Source organism: Heliangelus exortis, chromosome 4 (genome assembly GCF_036169615.1).
Source record: "Heliangelus exortis chromosome 4, bHelExo1.hap1, whole genome shotgun sequence".
Classification (NCBI taxonomy): domain Eukaryota; kingdom Metazoa; phylum Chordata; class Aves; order Apodiformes; family Trochilidae; genus Heliangelus; species Heliangelus exortis.
Window position 1 is genome coordinate 44,253,677 of NC_092425.1, and position 22,122 is coordinate 44,275,798.

Consider the following 22,122-nt stretch of genomic DNA (forward strand, 5'->3'; position numbering starts at 1 on the left):
AAGATGTTGAACAACAATTTTTGAGGAGCAATGTAAGCAAAGTGTATTTATATTAGCAATTCTTTGATGTGAAAATCTCTTCGGAAGGTGCCAGGACACTATCAGAGAAGATCATCAAGAGCATCCCGATGTGTAATTCCACAGTAGGCATACTCTACAAGCTTACCTTGTCTGTTGTTCTTCTGGGAATGCCTGTGAAGATACAGCAGTTAATGAGCTTTTTAAAGAGCTGAGGAAGTTCTGACAAGAAGGGAAACTAGGATCAAGTCAATTGCTTAGAGCTGGCTCTATTAGAATCAGCATGAAGCAAGTTTTCAAACAGACAGAAGTGATACCTAAGTAAATTTAATTTCTACCTGAGTAAGACAGTTTTTGAGGTATGTTCAAGATCTAGTAGTGCTGGTTTGATATATTTTGATTTCAGTCCAGCCATTTGATCCTTCCTGCACATCCCTGCAGTAATTGCCTTGGGATGGCTGCTCAGTTTTGAACCACTGCCCTTTGTGCTGGAACCAAGCCACTTCAGTATTCAGTGTGTGCTGGTTCTTGGCATGAAGCACCTGCAGGTCCCCAGATACCGTTGTGACCAAAGCATCAGAAAGAAAACTCACTCGGGCAGCTGCAGCCCAATGACAGTTCTGCAGCTGCAGAGTCCAGGTAGACTCCTCTTGCTTGTTGCAAATCTGGGAAACTCGCTCTGCTCCCATGAAGATCAAGGTACCTTCAATTCCCTGCAGTTACCATCAAGCATTTCCCACCCTGCCTCACTTCCTTGTTTAGCCTTGGGGATAACTTAGCATCCCCATTACTGCATCTGCCCCATCCAGCCTCCAGTGTAAGGTGGTGTGCGAGGAGTGGGAGTTTGTCTGTGTCCTGTCTGTGCACAGACACGTCGTCCCAGGGACCAGAGGGCTGTGGGAGGGTTTATCTGTGCTGCCCAGCTTCCCTCAGCCAACACAGCCTCCTGAAATCCCAGCAGGGTTTTGGGGCTGCTGGGGCACCTTCCACAGAGTGGAACCTTGGTCCTTCAAGCATAACAGATTTCTGACCTTTCTGGTGATTTCAGCATTTCTTGTGAATATCTATTCTTAAGTATCAGGCAACTTGAACCACAAATTTTTTTTTTATTTTATTTTTTTTTTTTTCTAAACAGGGCAACTGCCCCTCTGAAAAAATATCAGTCTCAATATGAGACAATATATGCCCATTTTTCACTTTGTCCTGCTTCCTTAGTTTTACAATCTCTCATGTCTCTTGGCTTGCTCTGTGAGGCTATTGACATAAAAAGCAGCTCCTCAGATTTTGAGTGTTTTGTATGCTACTGCTGTTTCTTCAGATGAGACTTAAAATGCTGTGTTTCTCACATGAAATAATATCCCACACCAGTCAACAAGTGGATTATGATTTCAGATGAGAAATAAAAGTAAAGGCAAAATAATCCATCAGGATCTAATGGTGTTGGTGACATGAGGGGAAAGGGATATGGGGAAAGTGAAATATATGGTTTCAGATGTGTTTCTATAAGCTATTGAATACTTGGAAATATTTCTGATCAAATTAGCTACTTCTAAAAATGGAGCTTAGGATATCTTTTGTCTGCTCGTCTTTTAAGATGTATAGCTTTTACTTTAAGCTGCATTTCATGCTGAAGTGATAGAGGAGTTTTACTGATATAAGCAAGCAGGGTGTGCCTTGGCAATCCTGCTGTCAGGGTGACTTAAGTGGAGTTACCGGTCAGATTTAATTTGAAATGCAGATAGATAATTTTATCAAGAAGATTTCTGGTCTGCTTATGCTGCTTTTCCATCTAAGAGAGAGACCGCACAAAGCAGCTTAGGAAGATATGTTCGGGTTAGTTAGTTCTTAAAGGCTGAATGCATTGTTTTACCCCTGGGAGCAGTACAGGGACCAGGCATGTTGATTGAGGTTGGTCAGGACAGGTTTGTAACCATAAATTGATTGGTGACCACTGAGCCCTGACATTAGGTCAGGTTTCCAAGCTGTTCTGTCCAGGGATGAAGGATACTGGCTTCTTAGTGTGAAACCTCAGTTTCATTAATCCATGCAGTAGATGCTGGGGCAACACCAAGTACCACAGACCTCACCACATCCAGCATCATGGTATCTCCTTCCAGGTCTTCAGTGGACTGTAAAAAGTGAAAATTCATAAAATTCAAGAAGTCAGAAAACAGGAGTAATGCTATTCAAATATCCCTGTTGGGCCAGGGTCCAATTTCTTGAACTCCAGATGAAGTGGATACCTAGTAACTGCAATTAAAAGCTACCAGCAGAGAGAGGGAGCCACAGCACAACAGAGAAGCAAAGGGAGAAAGATATTTTTGAATGAGGCTGAGGCACTGAAGAGAGGCCTATATCTGAGCTGGCTTGGGAGAAGCCACAGGAGGGCAACAATTTGCTGCTGTTGTGCACATGGATGCAAAGTCCCACCCTTGTTTGCACGAAGACAGCACACCGTACATCTGATGCCTACTAACTGAGTCTGAAAAATCAGGGCATATTTGACTGAATCATAGAAGTGATTAAGAATGAAGGCTGTGGTGTAATTTGTCAGAGGGGAAGTGTGGGTCTGTTTCTTTGTGTATTTGAAAGCCTACTTCCCCTAAAGAGATCTGTCTTTTCACAGCCAATGGAGGCTAGGTGCTTGATGAGGAGATTTAATTTTTTTCCATTTATTTAAAGGACTACTGTAGGGTAAGGTCTATCTCTTCTCCTACCCTTGTTTTTTCTTTCTCCAGTCACGCATCTTTTCTGCAGAGAAACAAGAGCAATTCACTAAATAGTGCCTTAGGTAATTATTTCCGTCCTAGTGACATTGATATTTAATTAATGTGAGGCTTTGAGCATTCTGCAGCACTATGCTTCTCTGGTAAAGGAGCCAAACAGAAGCACAAGCGTGTTTCCTCTGGCTTTGATGTTGGAGTGCCACCATCTTCAGAAGCACCTCTGAGGAAATCATCAAGATGTCAAGGGGAAACCCTCAGTTCTGAGGGAAACCCTCAGAACCCTCTCCTCTGGAGAGGACTTCCCACTGCCTTCTCCACTTCCAGAGAGGAATTCGTTTTCCATCTCTGCAGTGAAACCAGTTGGCAGCACAACACATGGTGCAGCTTTTGATCATAGGTTGCCCAGAAGTACATGTTCTGTGCAGGTGGGTTGCTGAAATTTGGATGGAGGCAGGAAATATTTGTGGAAGATAGCTGAAAGTAAGTAACTTATGACACTGAGATAGATATGACAGGTTTTGTTCTGGCACAGTTCACCTCAGCTGGACAAGCAAGGGGGCAGTTCAGTGGTGCTGCTCACACAGCCTTGGCTGAGCTGCAGCATGGAGACAGAGAGAGGTTGCGGGTCATGTATTTCCTACCTAGAAAAAAACTAATTTTCCCTTCTAAAGGCAGCAAGTAAGGTTCTGCTCTTGGCAATTTGGGCTTTGTATTGTTCTCTGGCCTTTCCCAGCCCCATGGCAGGAAGGGTCAGCCAGCAGGTCTGCCACTAGAGAGCCCTCAGTGCGACATTGGCCCTCCTTCAGGGCCAGGAGTCACCACAAGTCTCACCAAAGCTGTTTAAGCCTTACCCTTATTGCCAGTGCTCCATCTCTAGCCTAAGGCTGCAGTTGTGATAAGTCACCTCTCCTGCTTCGGCACCTTCCATGATGCTACTGTTCATTTTTCTTGTATTTTTCTTTTGTCATCTAAGTAACTATTGAGGGGGGAAAAGTCTCCAGCCTGTCAGTCCCACATGTAAGTCTTTAAAGATGTGACTGTCAAGCATCTCCTTTGTATGGCACATCTGGGACCAAATGTGTGTGAATCCATGGAATAGGCTTGATTCAGTCAACCAAAATTACAGGTTACCTGTAGTTTTCCCTTTTTTTATTGATGGAAGAGATTTAATGTGGTCACAGTACATAGTCACATGTTTTACGATCAAATGGATTAACTTATGCTTATGCTTCACATAAGCCTTATAAATCCATGTGCATACCTTCCAGATGCTGGGCAGAGAGCAGGGAGACATCTTTAAGATATATTAGTGTGGTTATTTTCTGATAGAAAATATGCATGTGGGACTAAGTCCCACTGACAGGATATTTTAGGAGATATTGCAGCAAAGATGTGATTGACTGTAGCTATTTATAGGCAGTACTGTCAAATTTAGGGTAAACTTGTATTTTGTTTTGTTTTTTCCTCTTCCACTTCTAACCACATTTGTTGCAAGATTTTTCTGGTTAATTGTGGGCTGCTGAAGCGTTGCATGAAGACATCTGCACAGTGGCACCACCCTGTAATTACATGGGAAGGGATCTCCTGTTTGTGATTTTGCTGGTGGATGTACTTGACAAGTGTTCTGAGCATGGCATTGACCAAATACCCCCCCAGACGCCCAGGGATCTGTCTGGTGGAACAGATCCGTATACTGAGAAACAGGGGGACGCTTGCTGCAGGCCTGCATGGAAGGGCTGCTTAAAGCGGAGATTTCTCTGGCCCCTGAAGACTAAGTTGGTCTGTGCTAGCCAGCCCCTTTGGATTTTTTGCCGTGGAGTTTTGATACCAACATAAGCTTTTGGTGTGTTTGGTCAATTTAGACTGCTTTTTCCAATCCCAGTTCTGCCTTTCTTTTAGCTGATTATTCATGCTGTCATTGCACCCTATGCAAAGGATTCTTCCTTTTGACCATTTTGACCATTGTTTGGACTGATAGGTTGTTTTTTCTCCTGACAAGACTGTGTATGAATTTTGGTGGCATTGGAAAGAAGGGAAGTATATATTTTTTCATATAGGCTTTATAAAACTAAAAACTTTACTAGCAGGAATAGAAGGAAATTAACTTCCCAAAAGCCACCTTTGCTTGCAGGTTCCTTCCTCAGAATGTCAGCAACTGCTGTGAGCAGAGGTGACTCAGGGTGCTCTACACAAGGGAGGTGGCAAGAAAAATATGCCATATGCTCAGTGTTCCATTTCTCTGGGCTTTAAATTTGTTATTTATTAAAGAAAATCCGTAAACAACTTCTGCAACTTATCAATAGCTGTTAGCAAAAGCTCACTACCCTGAATAGTTTGCAAGATTCTGAGTCCTTTCAGAGCCTACAACTATTCCTCCCCTGCAGAGAACCAGGAGCTCATGGCCCCTGGCCTGCCCCCTCCCCTGAAGATGGGTATGAATCTACAAGTGATCCTCTGCAGGAGTGAAAAATTCCCCCCGGGCTCTTCCAACAGTGCCAGTGTTAAGTACACAGAGGGCGTACAGCTGAGGTTCAAGCCCCAGAGGTTGCCAAGTGTATTTTATGAATGTTTCGATAAGCTGCATTTTAAAAAAGAGAAAGTCTGGGAACAACTAGTTCAGTTCAACACTTGGAGGCATGATATTTATTACGGTCAGATCTGTTCAAATATCCTTGACAAATACCAGGAGTGTTCTTTAGACAGGTGGTTGTTTAAAAGGTCACTCCTTACCAAAACAACAACAAAAAAAAAAAAAAAAAAGAAAAAGAAAAAAAAAGGACAAGAGGAGAAGGCTATTAGGATTGCAAATCCTTCTGTCAGAGAAGCAGCAGCGTGGTTGGAATGGAGGTGCTGCAGGTGCAAGACCGGGCTCAGGAGTCAGCAGCGTGGGTCAGGCTTGACCTACATCCAGGGAAAACTTGGATCAGAGAGGAGCCTTTGAGAAGTCTTTGCACCCTTTGCATGGAGAGTTAGGCAGATGTACATCAAACCCAGTTTTTAATTAGGATTTCAAAAGCAACAGCCCAACTGATTTCTGTGCCTGGTGACAGAAAAAATTGTCTGCTTTTACATGAAAAGCACCTAAACTTTTATGCATTAAAAGCAAGACGCTTCTGCTTTGATTTGATTTTACTTCCTCTCCTTTCTTTCTCCTCTTAGTTAATTTTGGTTGTTTTTTCCCCCACTCCCCCTTTATGGAGGCTTGAGGACTTTGGTAGATGTTTGAGCTGCTTTTTTTGTGCAGCTCTCTAGGTCCAGGGGTCATAGTTCTGTTTTGATTGACCTCAGTAAAGCTGGTTTTTAACTGTATCATATAAACTTTGACATCAGTGAACGCTTATGCTATCTGGCAGCAATTTTTGCAGTGGTCCTTCAGGTCTCATAACTTAAGGAGAGATGAAGTGTGTATGTGATCATGTAGCAAATGTTCATGAAACCCACAGCAGCTACTAGAAGCCACTCTATTCATACCTGGAATTCAGCCCTCTCAGTTTTTGTATCAGAGCATATTCTTCCTATTTTTTGACTTCTGCTTGCTCTCAACTTTGTAATTTTTGTCTCTCCTAAAGTTTCATCAGAACTGTCACCAAGAAAAATGACATTTTATCGGTTTTAGTGAACTGTGTCCTGTTGTACCTCAATGTAAGTAAATTCAGGGAAGAGATTGTTCTGTTCCTTTTGGAGAAGCAACCAGCTGTAGATGTTAGCACCAGTTGGCCCCCCTGCACCTGCCAAACACAGCTAGTTTTCCAGCTGCCCAAAAGGCCAAGGAGTAGTAAAGGAAGGCTTCAGAAAAGCAAACACTTGCTTGTGTCAGCAGGACCACTGCCTTGTAGTTGTTATTATGGAAGTAAGGATGACCTCAGAGTGCAGGGGGGGTGTGATGCATTCATTTCAGCCCTTGTCGTTCAGGGAGGCAGTGAAATTCCCTGCAACTTGTTGCTTTTTTTAAGGTGTTCTTTGATTCCCAATATAGCTTGGTGGTCTGGTATCATAGTGAGTTGTGTACATGTACCTCCTCAGGGGAGGACTTGCCTAGGCAACAGTCTCTTGATGTGAATCACTCTGGGGGTTGTTGCCAACGAGCGGAAGAGGCCAACATAACCCTGGCCCTGTGGTTCTCCTCAGTGACTGGAGCTGGAGGTCATCAAAACATCTTATTAGCCAAGGCAGTGGGACATCCTGGGGTGAACATGGGTCATGTCTGTTGAGAACAAAATAATGCTGAGTTTTGTAGATTTGTCTGCCAAGGCAGACTCTGAATCTTGTGAGACCAAGCCCCCATCCTGGGGGGATGCTCTGCAGGGTCCTGCATCTCCAGCTGGAGCCCCCACACTACCAGGATGCCTCTGCTCATTCAGCACTGCAAGCAGGGAGATCTGTTTTCTTCATTTGATTTCCCAGGCTGTTTTTGACAGCCTGCCTGTGTGACCTTCCCTCTGTTGCAGTCCCCCATGCAATCAGTGCGCTTGCGCCCTGTTCACACTGCCTGCACGCTTCCTTGGCCATGTCTGAAGCAGCAGCTTTGGAGACATCTGGTTTGTTGAAGGTGAGCTATTTGTATAATCCCAAAGCTACATGGGAGTCCTGTTTTATAATCCCCTCAAGAAAAAAAATGTAACTGTAAAAGGCTCTGCAACCGTTATCAGCACTGAAGGGGTGGCACAGATGGAAAATAGGAAAAGATTCAGAATTCTGCAAGTTATTTTCTTAGATTTTTCCATGTGGTTGTAAGAGGTCTTTTCTCTCCCCCCCCTTTTTCTTTTCCTGTCAAAAGAAAAGAAAAAGAAAAAAACAAAACAACCCCCCAGGTTCAAAGCCATGTAAATGAACCCATTACTATTTTTTTACTGTAGCTTTTCTCCACTGGAAAACAAATTATATAAACAGACTTCTAAAAAAAAACCGAACCAAACAGCCCTCAGAGCTGGGCAGAGGAAGTGTTCCTCGTATTCCTCTGGTACGACTTGGGGGAAAAAGAAAGGGGGGGGGGGGGGGGGGGGAGGAAAAAAAGGCATCACACCTCCCTCCAGCTGGTTTCCTTGAGCTGCATGCCCTACACAGGCCCAGTTATGTGAAGTGGTTTCCAAGTCAAACAAAGAGCAATTTTTAAGTAGTACACAAAGAGGAATGATGCCAGGCCTTGCTAGCAAAACCCCAGCCCCTTGAAGGTTCCTGCTGCACAGGTTTTATTTTCTTTTCCCTGACCCATTTGCACAGAGGTGCTAGTGATGGTCTAGCCTGCCTTCCTGTGCACACAAACCTGTCACAAATAGCAGCAGCTACCACCTGGGACACCTGCAGCAACCTGAACAGGGAGGGACTCTTCATCCGCCGGGACCTGTGCCCTTGGGAGACTTCTCCTGGCTGGGTGTCCACCAGACACATGCACTTGGAGAGAAGGTCAAGCAGAAGGTCTGGGACTCCAAAAGGTTTCTTAGCCAATTAATAGAAAATAGGTTTTTTTTTTAGTTGGTTGGTTTTCTGGTTTTTTTGTTTTTTATCATCAGAGGGTTCTTCCCAAGATAGGAGCAGAGGAGCCCTCTGTGCTGCATTGCTGTTGTCTCAGGAGCAGGCTTGCCCATGGAAATCCAGTTATTCAGCCTCTCTACCTTTTGCTATGGCTTTTCATGGGCTCCTGCCTGGCCTTGTGCCCCAATGACCACATGTCCACCTACCCCTCAGCCCCTTGGAGCCCCCCAGGTTGGTGGAATTTTGGCTGCTGGCACTCAGTGCTCAGGAAGATTTCTGTCTGGGATTCTTTCAGTGGCAGGAATGATACTTTTTCTCACTTGTCTTCAAGAAAACTTGGAAGATATGAGTCATTCAGCTTTCCTTCCAGTGACTGCTTCTTTCTGTTGGGGCTATCTGAGGTTTCATATCAAAGTTATTATTATGACAGAGCATCAGTTGTAATGATGATTTAGGATATATGTATATGTATTTTTTTGACATGCAGGAACCACTGACTTGCTACTGACAGTAAAATATATGGCTATCAAACACACTCTGTTCTGATGTGTTTGAAGTGAAATGAGAGGATAAGCTGGCAATCCTTTTCCCTCTGGTTTGTTTCAGGGCTAAACTAATGTTGGCACTGAAGTGGCAAAAAAGAAAAATAAAACATTTAGCTGAGGAAAACAAGAACCCTGTGAAAGTTTAAAACAGAGCTCAGCAATGGGGGCAAGTACTGGGAAGATAGCAAAAGCATCCAGAAATTTCAGTAGATTTCATTAGGGACTTACCTGCAATGCTGATTGTTTGCCCAAGATAAGTTTCAAGTATGTTACTGTAAAAGAACAAAATGTCTTAGAGCGTTTTGATTGACAAATGATCTCTTTTGTGATGTTTTCTCTGGTCTTTAAAAATCTCCTTTTTCCAGACTTCTTCCTGAGCAAGGCCATCCCTGGCTGTAGCACTGGAGTAGGTACTCAGCCTGTGCTTTTTCCCTGGTCCCCCCACAACAGGGAACTGCAATGGCCCCACATCCCCTAAATTCTTCATCCTGCCTCTCAGCTGGACACCACGGAAAATGCTTTCTGTGGGATCATGGTAGTCATGGTGTCCTACTGTGTTGCACAGCAAAGTTTGGTGCAGATGCACTCTCAGGCAGTACTTCAGCGCAGACAGTGGTTCCAAAAGATTTTGTTTCTTCAAGAGAGCATGAACATGCTGAGATGGAAACTCTTCTGGGTGTTCTTCCCTCAGCTTTCTCTCTTCATGCATTGAACTGAGTTTTGGTTTTTGCTTTCTGCTTCTAAATTTACTAAAAGACTTGTAGTTCTTCAGTAGCTTTAAGGAAAAAGCTTCCTTCCCAAAAAAGGTTTCAGGAAGCATCTGCTGCTCTCCTTTTTGATAGGTCTTAATTAAAGAGCAACCCCTCTCCCCAGTCCCATTCATAAACTCAAAGAGGGTGAGGAGAGTCTCATGCTGTCTTTTATTTTTGGCTTTCTTGTTTTCTTCTTGTTGTGTTCCTTTTCTTCTCCCCCCCAACCTTTCCTTACATAGACACAACTGCCTTTACACTTGTGCTTCTTTCCTCATTACATCTGTTCATCCTGCTCAGAGCATTACCTGCAGCAGCCATCCCTCATTGACCCAGAGAACAAACTCTCCTCTGCCAGGCAGAGGGCCCTTGTTCCACATTAGCTCAATGCAAGGGCTGTGGCCACCTTCTTGCTGCTAACTCCTTAGGTCTGCCTGAGCATATTTTAGGTTCTGCGTGCATTTCTGGTTTTAATAACCTCCTTTATTTTGATGTTAACAGAATTAATCTAAACTTATGCTCTCAGAAGGCTGTTCTCAGCCAGAATATTGTTTTCAATCTGAGGCAACACCCTGTTTACACAGATAAGCAAATTCACAGTCCACAGAGCTGCTGAATGCTTAGCAATAAGGGAGTGAGAAGCACATGTTTCACATACATAGCAAACATTTCTTCTTCAGAAGGGTAACCAGAGGTTTTTTTCCTTTTTCTTTTTTTTGCTCTTCTGAAGAGTTGAAAGCTAGAACATCTGCTTCTTGGCCAGCCATTCTTTCCCACAAACACTCCTTCACAGGTTCAAAAAACCTTGGTTAAGTTATTGTGTGTGTTTCTGAAATATGCTCAGAACCACACCAGGGAACACAAGGAGCTGTTAAATGAGGCAGACTCTGGTGTGAACCTGACTCATGCCCAGCTGTGCCTGATGCCCCTTTTCAAAGGCTCTGCAGTGCAGCCTGAGCAGTCAGCCTACTCTTAGAGCATCAGTGGGGAGGTGCCTGGACAGACAGATTAAAATAGTGGATGCTCACAGTCAGCTTCTCAAAGAATTTGGCTTCAGTGACAAGAAACTGCTGTGCTAAGTGGGCTTGTTTCCTTACCTCCTCAAACTGCAAATGTCTTGGGGGGTGGGGAGGTAGAGCTTGTATGAAGCAGAGCTGGAATGGAATTGAGGCTGTAATATCTGAGTCGTGAGAGCAGCCTTGCTTCCAGGGTCTTTCTGAGCTGCCTCTGCCTCAAAACCCTCTCTGAATGCTGCATCTGATGTGCTTTGGCTGGTGTGTAACTGTACAGAATACAGTCACTAACAAAAGCCTGAGGTCCTTCAGCACAGCAGTCTCCTGCTTACCACAGTGAAAGCTGTGCTGTATCCTGCAGCAGAGGTGTTGGGTAATAACTTTTCAGCAGCCATGTGGTCTGCTCTCTGATATTGCTTCAACGCCAGCATGAGCTGGGTCTCTGTGAACCACAAAGGAGTTTCACTGTTTGGTACAAGGTACAGCACATGATGCTTTATATTGCAGCACAGTTTTTGTCTCTGTTTCTGGTGCTATCTAAATAAAATATCCAAGTGTGCTTCTGCATGCTCTGGTGTCCCAGGTTAGAACCAGGCAGTGCTCTCTGGGCTGGGATCCAGCATTTAGCTACTGTACAGGGGAATGCATGTACAGATGCTATCTAATTCATATGGTCAGAGTATAAAGATACTTTAAGTGAGGAAAAAAAACAAGGGAAACATGCTTCAAAGTTAGTATGAGAATGGTGATTTCCAGATGAATGTCTGGGAATGCGCACCGATCACATTCTAGGCTTTAGTGGTGGCTGAGTCTCTCTACTAAAAGAACAATATATTTCTTCTGTAACCTGCCCCCCTCACCCAAAACCAAATTGTGCAGAAGGTAAAATCCCAACCTGTAAGCCTGTGTTTTATGCTTTTTTCACTTCCAGCTAGCAAAAAAAAAACAAACCAAAAACCAAACCAAACCAAACGCAACCCCCCAACTAACCAACCAAAAAAAAAAAAAACCAAAAAAAACAAAAACAAAACCCAACAAAAAACAGGTCAGCAATTTATTCCTACTTGCAAAGTAGAAATAGTAATAGCAGCTGGTTTAAAGATACAGCGGTGAGGTTCTTTCTCTGACTACTGTTGCCCACTGGTATTTCTATTAGATATAATGTGATCTGCAGGTGGCAAAATAAGGACAAACACTACGCAACAAAAATAAATCGCTCCTCATTAAAAACATATTTCAACTGGTAACGTATTTTACACCAGTCCCTTTCAACCTAATTGTTCTTGTTCCCCTGGGTCCCCACCTGTGACATTATCCACATGAAAAGAGCTTCCTCAGCGTATTAGTGACTGACTCCCAAATATTGTCTGTCCTTACTTTTCCATCATCTACCTTCAGTTTGGCATGCTATTAAAGGACTTGCCTTATAAGACAAGTTCACCAGACAGCAGGGCTGGTCTCTTTACATTCCCATACATTCTCTCTCGTCAGCTACACTACACCTGAACACATATGTGTTGCATGAATTTCAAAGAAAGCTGAATCATGGTGTGCTCCAGGTAATTTGCCATTTCATAGGTCCCAGTCCAGCAAAGCCCTTGGATGCAATTAAAAACCATCTGTAATTAGTGTGTTGGACTTGCCCACAGATTGTGCTGAGGAGATGCTGAAGAAAAAGCCTGTACTGAAATGTTTTCTTTCAGAATAGGAATGGTCTGCTCTAAGGATACAGGGAAGGTGAGGATTGTTAATAATCCTTCTCAGGGTTATTATTCAATTTTACAAACTGCATTAGTCCTTGCTGTACACTTTGCTATCACAGAAAAAAGGTCTGAGATGTGGAGAGCTCATGTGCAGCATCACCTCATGAAAAAATTAAGACAGCTTTCTGGCTTGTGGGAATGGCTACAAATTTGAGGTCTTTCATCTGTTTTCTTTTGTAAGCAGCTTTACTTGGCAGCAAACTGAAGTCCCCACGCTTGGGCTGTGCAAAGAAGATGCCCACACTAGCTCTTCTGAGAAAATAGCGGGGCACAGAGGAGTGATGTGTTTGGCAGGTCCCTTGGTTCCACCCTAGTGGATTAACGAGAGAGAAATGAACCTTCACATGTGAAATATTTCAAAAAGGTAGATTTAGCTTAATTCATGAGGAATTCATTCTTTGTGATGTTAACAAAATAGGAAAAAGTGCAAACCAATTCTCCTCCAACCTGGGAAGCCTGTGTCAGTGGAAGCAGCTCCTCTGTTTTTGGTGAGCACTGAGCATGTCTCACAATGCACACAAATACCCCTAGATGACTGGCAAGTCCTGGCGTGTAGGTGTCCCTGGTAAGGTCTTGTTGGCAATCAAAACAATTTTTAGGAAACATGTTTTAGCACATAAAGTAACATATAGAGGAGTGAATCATTGGCAGTTGGGGTTTGGTTTGATCTTGAACTTTGGCCACTCAGCCTCTCCCCCAGAGTCAACTTTACATTTATATAAGTATATAACAAATAAATGTAACAAATGGAGGTACTTACATTTATGCTCCTAAATACTGCATCTCTCTTCTCTAGTGTCTGAAGGAACTCCATGTTGCTGGATGATTGTTGTAGGTCCCTTCTGAATGAACCATTCTGTTCTGCTGTATTCCAAACTGTAGCAACTAGAAGTCACTTTACCCCAGTTGTAAGTAGGTTCACTTGTTAGGCCCAAAAGCTATATGTAAACATACCTTCTAAACCCTATCTTAAATTACAGCTTTTTTACCTTCTAGCATATATGTTTCTGACAGCACAACTCTGTGCTTAATGAGTTTGTTGTGTTAGAAACCAATCAGAAGACTAATGAAGAAACTTTAAGAAAATTTGTCTATGGGATCTCTGGTATTTTTATTCTCTCTTTCAGTTACTTTTCACTCGGGAGCTTTATGGTTTTGGGAGGGAAGAGTGCAAATCTGTACAAGTCTTCCAAGGGGCATAAAGGTGCAACACAGTTAAAAAGTTTATAATAACTTTAGAAAATTCAAGCTAATTCATAGTTTAATGAATGAATGCATGCTTATAGGTGGTTAGAAATTAATCATGGATAAAGGAAGAAGAGAAACTGTTGACAGATGAGAAGGATCAAAGGCCTTTAGTTTTGAGGAGGAGGCCACAAAAGTGTACCTTTAACATAGAACATTTTTGTTTAGATATGCTGGTTGCTCTCTTAAGAGTCTGTAGAGCAGTTTTGATGGTAGTGCCTATACTTGTCTGCAGTTCTGTGTTGATTTATAGCTGATAATATATTAACATTATTTTAGCAGCTTAATTTTATAAGAGCCTTGAAAGGTAGCCCTCTGTTTAACATTGCAAGTAATACTGTAACATCTTCTTGGATTATGCTGTGCAAGTCAAGGCATTCATTTAAAACTTTCTCTTCTGAGGGACAGCTAATCCCTTTTTCAGATACATGACCTACACCTACCTAGTCTTGTATCTGAGGGTAAATCCAGCATACAGTTGTCTTGCTGTGTGCTGGGGGCAGTACTGTCTTTCTCCTTGCCTTGTATCTGCCCTTACCTGCCTCTCCAGACACATAATCAGTTGGTTAAAATGGGAAGCTGAGGATAGGGAGGAGACATGTATTTTAAGAGGGTCAGGTGTATTGCAGGAGCTTCTCTGGACTCTTCCTATCAACAGTGTTGGTGGTACAATATTTCAAAATGAACAACACATGTTTTGATAGAATTATATATGAAACTGGAAAAGGAAACATGTCTCAAGTATAACAAAGGCTTGCCAGATAAACCATTGCACTCTAGAAATCTGTTGCTGTTAAAATAAAACGTTTTTTGATAGAGTTCCATGTGGTATTGTTTCCATTTCCCCACATTCAAATAAGAAATACCACTTGATTTCAGCTGAGTAAAACTAAGCACATACAGCTAATGAATACTGTTATACACTTAATAAACTCATTTAGTTTTTCTTATGTGAATCACAGGATGCAAGAAGCCTTCTGTCTTGCAAGTCCACACTCATCCTACCAGTTCTTTTTGCTTGTTGTGGTAGTGTGTAAAAAAAATTGCCCTCTACCAATCTGTTCCCTGTTCCATTGGAAAATAAAGCAAATAAAAGGTAAGGAACAGAAGAGTAGAAAATTATGGGGAACAGGGTTTTCCAGCTACAAGAGTCCTAGAAAGCCATCCTATCAGTGCCCTTGTCTGTGATGGGGATCTTGGCAGCAGCAGAGATAGTCCTAAGGCAGAGAGTGACCTCTCAAAGACAGCAGCACTGCTGAACATGTCACTGTCCCCCAAGCACCTTGGTGCCACCCTCAGTGCAGCTATAACATGTAGAGGTGCAACAGGCAATTTTTTCTCCTGCCGGTAGCCAGCCTGCTTCAGTTAGCTGTGTTTATAGGCACAGATTTTGTTTTGCTGTTTGTTTGCTTGTACTTAGATTACCAGATGTTTGCTCTGGAACTCATTAGGAATGAAATGGTGCAGGGGCTGTCTCACAAAAGAGAGGACTGGGAGAGGCTGCTCTGTTCTCTGGTTGTAGCAGAGGACAGGGAGGTGTGCAGTAACCAGTTTCTAGTGCATTACCTTTCTGAGAAGCTGAATTTTTATATGTCGTGAATGGTGTTAAATAAGTTTTGCTTTGGCTGTAGAGGTACATTCTTAATAATATTCTCACCCTTCCTACTTTGGTCTGGTAACTAGTGGTTACAGGACCAATGGACAGGAGCATTGTAGAAACACCAAATAAAACCACCCTTCCTTATAGATAGGTGCCCATGAGGCTGCATTAGGATTGTGTGCCTGGGGCTGGCAGATATGTCCTGGGACCTGTGGCAAAACATTCCAAAATTGGCAGTAGGAGACATGAGGAGTACATGAGGGCATGTTGTGTGACAATGCATTTATGCTTATTTCTAATGCAGTGCTGCCCAGCTTATAGCATATTGTTAACACAATTCCTAACAAATGCCTGGCCCAGGTGAAGCTGAAAATGTTAATGCACTCTCTAAATCTGTTTTTATACAGAAATATGTGCACAGATGTATGTTTCTGTTCTTCATTTGTGGCTGCCTTTGTTTTTTCCAGTCCATAATCTTCATACGTGACCGAAATTCTCATGGCCAGGAGGTGTCTGCATACATTGACTATGCACACAGACTGACAACAGATGATTTTGAAGTTTACTTCAGTGGGAAGAGAAAACTTCTCCCTCAGAAGACTGATCTGAGGTATTTGGGCTTTGTTTTAATTATTGCATTTAGGCATTAAATAGAGAAAGATTTAAATGTTTTTGAGTAGGGAGATAGCTTATGGAAGTGTTTTTCACTGAAAGACAAACACCGTGGATCATAATTAACTGTGCAGAATGGCTTTAAGAAGGGTTCCTTTCAGATTTGTTTAGTTCAGAGCAGGACAGTACAACCAGTGCCTATCTCTGCATCTCTCTTTATCCTGAGGATTATATAAATAGCAATATGCTTTGACCAGTAAGAGGACAATTCTGGAGATGCCACAGGTCACATAGCTACAGTCAGCAAGTGCTGGAACATCTCTGTCTTTGCCTGCTCTCCACAGACTCCATGGGATGATGCTTTGCTTTGAAAGCGGGCTGCTTGCAGAGGTCTTCTGGTGATAAATAGGAGGGTGTGTTACCTGTGACTAAAAAGAAACTCCATCAATGAGCTTTTTCAGTGGAGAATGTGGTTTTAATAAAATGCATAATGTGCCTGAGGGCCCAGAGATAAACCTGTGAGAGATGTTTGCTGGCCAAGTTGAAGAGGCTTGGCACCCAAGCAGGTAAATGGTAAAAATTTCAGTGGGCTGGAGTTGTGGATCATTATGGGAATCTCCTCTCCTCCTGGTAGAAGGAAAGGACTGTCAGCTACCAGATGCAGTGACACGCACAATTACTATCACCTGGGAAAAAAGGTGTGGGGCACCAAGGACTTAATGCTCTTTCTCCGTTTTCCAAGAGTGATCTTCTGTAATGCACATCACTGACAGTACTGCTCAACCAATTGTGTTATAGAGCAAGAAAGCAGGAACTGGAGTAGACAGGTGTGCTGGTGAGGGCTTTGTGTTATGCGTTCACAGAACAGCAGATGTCACTGATGAGGCAGAGGTGGAAATCTCAGCACTACCTGAGATCGAGAGCAAAAAACTCTGATTTTAGGTTTTAAACCTCAGAGATGAACAGTTACTGTTTATGATGCAATTAAGAACAGGAGTAACCATAACATTGCGTCTGCTCTGTGTGTCATGTAATTTCTACATATTAGGATTTTATTAATGACTCGTAAATAAGCCTTTAAAAACCTTGTCATCGTATCCCATAGGAAATGTCACTTTTATCCAATAGATGTGCTTATAGTCCTGGTTATTCAGAATATTAATTCCTTCTGGTGGTAGAATATAGCACCAGGTGATACTGCATTTTACCTTTTTTTTTTTTTTTTTAAAAAAAAAAAAAAGAAAAAAAAAAAAAGAAAGAGAGAGAGAGGGAGGTGGAATAGAATATTAGAATTTTATAACTTGTCACAGTTTAACATTGGGCTGGCAATTAACCAAATGACACATGCTCTCTCAATTAATCACCTTCCCTGGTAAAGAAAGGAGAAATAAGGGAGAGAAACTTATGAGTTGTAAACTAAATTTAATGGAACTGTAATGATAAAAGAAAAAGTATTAAACAGATACAAATATACAGGAAAACGATACCACATTCCTCCCTCCTTTCCTCCCCAGTGAAGTTCACATCATCACCAAGGCTGCAGGGCAGCCCTGGGAAAGTCCAGGCTGCACTCCTGGAGTCAACAGTTGGGAGCTGGAGGCAGGAACACACATTCAGGAAAGCAAGGATCAGGACCACAGGCAGTTGAACAGACAGAATCCTCCCAGGATGCCAAAGCAGACAGGAAAAGGCAAAGAAGGGTGAAAGCAAAAGGCGAAGAGGAAGGGCCTTGACCCTTGTGATCCCTCAAATTTATACCTAGTATGATGCATATGGGATGGAATACGCCGGTCAATTTTGGTCATTTTTCTTGTCTGCTTCTCCCTAAAGGAGGGTTGCAGGTGTGACTCCTCTACTCCTTTTCTCTTTCTGGAGCCCAAGATGTTCCTCAGAACTGATCAGAGGCCTTGGTTCTGCAAACCATTCTCTAGCTGTAACTATAAACATTGAGGGTTATCAGTCCTAGAAGCAGACACTGACTGAGAAACTTGCTCTTAATTTCAGCAAGTGCAGCTTCTTACAAGAGACTTCACTGAAAGCAAAATTACAGTGGCCCCTGAAAACATCCTATTTCTCGGTTGGAGTCTTAAATTTGAACTTCACATGCTGGATTCTGTATTTTAGCTGCATACCAGGTTAAATACAGCTTTAGGATTACACAAATTGTAATTGTATAGGCTATCAAAACTCTCTTCTGTCATTCTTCAGCAAGCTAAAAAGAATCTTCTTACAGGGAGTTCGCAGTTGTACATTTGAGAGTCACCCCCCATCTTGGTAGCATTGTTCCTCTGGCTCTTTGTTTTCTACCCAGCTTCTTCAATATGTATCAAGAAGGCAGTTTATGAATGGTGATAATTTGACTGTATGTGTAATTTTGTGCCTTCAGCTTTGAATCTCATGTTGAGCTCCAAACCCAAATCATTTAATCACATTTTTCTTCCCTGAATACTTGCACGCTTAGGCAGGTATAAAAACATGCAACTGTTGATAGCATATCTATTTCTCAGCCTGAAGGACTGAGGGAGTATTCCTGTCAAAAGTATGTCTTCCTAAAAGTCATCAAGTAAGAGCTGTCAAATAACCTTTAAAATATGAAAATTCATGCTTTGCTGCAACATATTTTTTCCTTAGCTTTCTCAGGCTGTCAGAAGATATTAAACTTACTCTTAAGTACCCTCTGAATAAGATTCTTTTTCACAATACAAAGTAAAAATACCGTACAATTAAGTTTGTGTGATATTCATACCTTAAATCCAGTAGGTAGTGTTAGAGGCTCTTGTATTTTGTCTCTGTGGTTCCTCAGAGTGTTTTGCCATTCCATTATATTTCCTTATAGAGGGAGTATTATTTATATGATTTAATCCTCATTTGGTTCCAGTGTATTAAATGAAAGGAATGTGTTAGGCAGTAAGTTCTTAAGAGTCTGGAATCTGGACTGTAATTGAATCCATTCACTCTCAGTTAATTTATGTAATCTGATGAGAAACAAGTGTAATACAATTTGTTCAAAGAAAATGAAGAATGTTTACTCTGTGGAACCATAGCAAAAATTTCTCTGAATGAAGAGGCATGGCAAAGGATGACATTTGGGCTCCCTTCTGCCTGATCAGCCATGCTCTGACCGTCTCCTACTAAATGAAGATGACATTACTGTCTTGCAGTAAAGTTGCACAGGAGTTTGTGTGAACTCCTGCCCTGGTTTTTCATTAGTTTTCTGTGGCCGTGTGCTATATAGAGTATGTTTGATACCATGCAATGTAGTGTTTGCCCTTACACTTGGCTTGTGGCTGTAGTGTTTTTAATTTCTTCCTGCTAGCATGCCCATTCTTTTCTGTAACAGAGCCAGGAATGGCCCCAATTTACCATAGAACATAGATTCTAGATTTTCTCCTGAACTTACTGTCTGAAACTTATCTCATCAGCAGTGAAACTCATTTGGTTTTGGCTGTTGCACTTATCAGCCTGAGCATGGGCGGTGTATTCAGGACTTTGTGGTGATGCACCTCATCTGTGATAGAAGTGTATCATGACACAGGTGCTTCCAGACAATGTGTATTGTTCTTTGCTATTGGCAAGAACCATCCCTTCAGCTCCTGCCCTTCTCTGCTTGTAGTTCATCTGTGATCTGTTTTGGCTGCAAGTGGGTGCAGCATTTGGCAGTCATTCATTAATGGGATTTGTAATTCCCTCCCATTTCATTGTCAGGTATATTCTCAGATACCATCTGTTAATCTGTAAAGACCTGTATGCCGAATCATGGCCAGCAGTACATTCCCAAGCATGGGGCATGAGGGAACTTCTCCCTTCCCTGCTGTTCAACATACCCTGCAGTTTTGAGAGCAATTTACAAAGGGTGCTGCTCCCACCCTGCTTACCTGGGCAAGAACTGATAGGGAAGAGGTCGCATTTTCATGCTTTGTGGCATGGGCATGCCAGGCAGGAGATGTGCCAAGAACTTCTCCCTGAAGGGGCAGCTGGCAGAAGCCAAACTGAACTCCAGTGGCACTCTGGGAGCAGCAGGGCAGCAGTGACCCACATGCAGGGGTTATGGTAATCCCAGAATCCATCTGAAGCCTCTGGAAGATATTTCTCCTCAGCCAGGGCATGCTCTGTGACTGCCCGTAAAATAATGACAGCAGCTAGAGGTAGGAGCAGGCCACCTACAACAGGCAGCATGAGCCTCTGCTTGGTGACACCTGTTGGTGTGGATTTCCCTCCAGCTTCCAGGGAGAAGGATGTTGAAGGGGTGTTAAAGGAAAACAGCCTGGGTTTGTTTTGGTGTTTTCTGTTCTGTTGGTCAGGAGGTGGGTTTTTGGTTTGGTGTGGTTTTTTGTTGGTATTTTTGTTTTGTTTTGTTTTTTTTCCACAGCTATTAATTTCTCCAGTGGTCCTGGTGGCATGTTTACTTCAGTTGGCTCTGCAAGGGAAACCTTTTGGTAACTCACTCCTGGTGTACATCAGCAGACCCCATTCATTGTCTATTCAGTGTGTGTCACTCCCCCAGCACATACAAGAGAAGTCAGCTTCTCAGTAGGGTGTGGAATGCCTGCAAATCAAAAGTTCACTAGTGCCCCTAATGATTGGATGCTGTGGATATGGACCATGAGTTAGTTCCAGACTAGTTCAGAGAAATACTTAAAGCATGTATTTACATGATTTTTCACAGAAGAAAACTAAATAAGGACCTTGTTTGGGGTTTTAATTACTGAATCTGTTTGAACATAAAATGTTAAGAAGACCATAAGATAAAATGCAGTGCACTATGATTGGTAGCATTCTTTATTTCAAGCTTATGTGAGAAAGGAGGAGTGTGTGAAGAGGAGCTGAGGCACATGTGCCACATGTCACCTGTCCAGGTCCTGGCATCACAGTGACCTGACTACCCCCGCTCTGACTCTGCAAGCAGACCTCCCCTTTCCCTTGTGGTACCTGATTTGGGTGTTGCTCATTAGTAGTGGACCTCAAAGGGATGTTTGTCAGGAAGCTGCAGTGTCACAAAGTTTTGCAAGTACTTTTCTGGAAACTTTTTGATTTTGGTTTGTTGTCCAGGCATATAAACATCAGCCAGAGCACTTTGTGGGGATCCTGAGGCAGCGTGTGGTTTCTGCCACACATGGGTGTCTGAGAAACCATTTTTTCCTTCTAGTTAGACCAGGAAATACCTGTGGCTGAAGTTGGTGTGTCCAGATTTTTTTAATGGATGGTTGTATGGAATAACTAGCACTTTCTTCATTTGCCAGCTATATTCTAGTGAAAATGATGGCAGAATTCTGCACTGTGTTGAAAAGCAGTGGCATTGCTTTGATTGCTAGCTGCTGCTGTATGGGAAGCTATGCATTTGTGGCAGACGTGTCAGACTTTGGAGAATCAGTACCTTTTCCCATGAACAGAATTCCGCCCTAATGCTTCACAGGGTGAAGCCACAGCACTGTGACAGATCCTGTGCCTGAGACCAGGGGGTGTTTCCTGATAATTAACTTCCAGGAACCAGAATTAATAAGGAAGGGATCTATTGAGGGATCTGCTTTAACTCCTTGGAAAAACTTTCCTCAAAACTTCCATTATTTGGAAAAGACCTAGTATCTTTGAAATATTCAGAGAGGGTGAAGAGAGCAGGGAGAGACAGTGTTCAATCCCTCATGAACTGGGGGTAACTCAGTGATTACTGGATTTTGTGGCTGCATTTTTAAACTCTCTGAACTGTGTATGTCAATAATTAAAGATCTAATGAAGGATGGATATGCAACAGGATTTCCCACATCCATTATGAGGTCCGAGCAATCAAGGTCTTGAAATAAATATTTGGTTGAAAAATTCCTCAGTACCCCAAACTGAATCTATGTATCTTCTGTGCTGTAGCAGAGGTTGGTGAGTAATTTGATTTTGTAAAGAAAAGAAGTTCTTGTTCAGTATCGGTTTTTTCTCTTATTTTTAAAATTATTTTCATGCCAGGTATTTCTCTTTTCTTCTGAGTGATGCCAGTTAGTATTTCTTTGCATCGAAATGTCTTACACTTCTAATAATTTCACTGCTCATCCTTAGATCTCATTAGAGACAAGTAAGCATTTACATAAAAATCAACAGCATCTGCTTGGATCTCCTCACTGAAATGGTTAACCCATTTAGTGTAATTACAGTAATTTTTAGTTTGATTCTACAAGTATTCTTACACACTTTATAAACCATGTACACTGATGGTATCACTTCATCATGCCACCATATCACAGTACTTACAAGCTTTAAATCTGAACCTCTTGAGGGCTACTGAGAATCTTGAGAAATTAAACTTCTGGCCTTTATCAGAGGCCTGTGTGGGTAACTAATTTATTTTTCTGTGCTTCTCTTCATTACTTAAAAAAAGGTGGGGTTGGGCACAATT

At 42.4% G+C, this 22,122-nt stretch overlaps 1 protein-coding gene across 2 annotated transcripts in view; it reads left to right on the forward strand.

The window, feature by feature from the left end:
• CFAP299 (cilia and flagella associated protein 299) overlaps window positions 1–22,122 on the forward strand; it is a 173,702-nt gene that overhangs the window by 134,954 nt on the left and 16,626 nt on the right. For both annotated transcript variants that reach the window (XM_071744244.1, XM_071744245.1), the window contains exon 4: window positions 15,599–15,741. In XM_071744244.1, coding sequence (XP_071600345.1) covers window positions 15,599–15,741 — 143 coding nt within the window. The remainder of the gene's footprint in view (window positions 1–15,598; window positions 15,742–22,122) is intronic.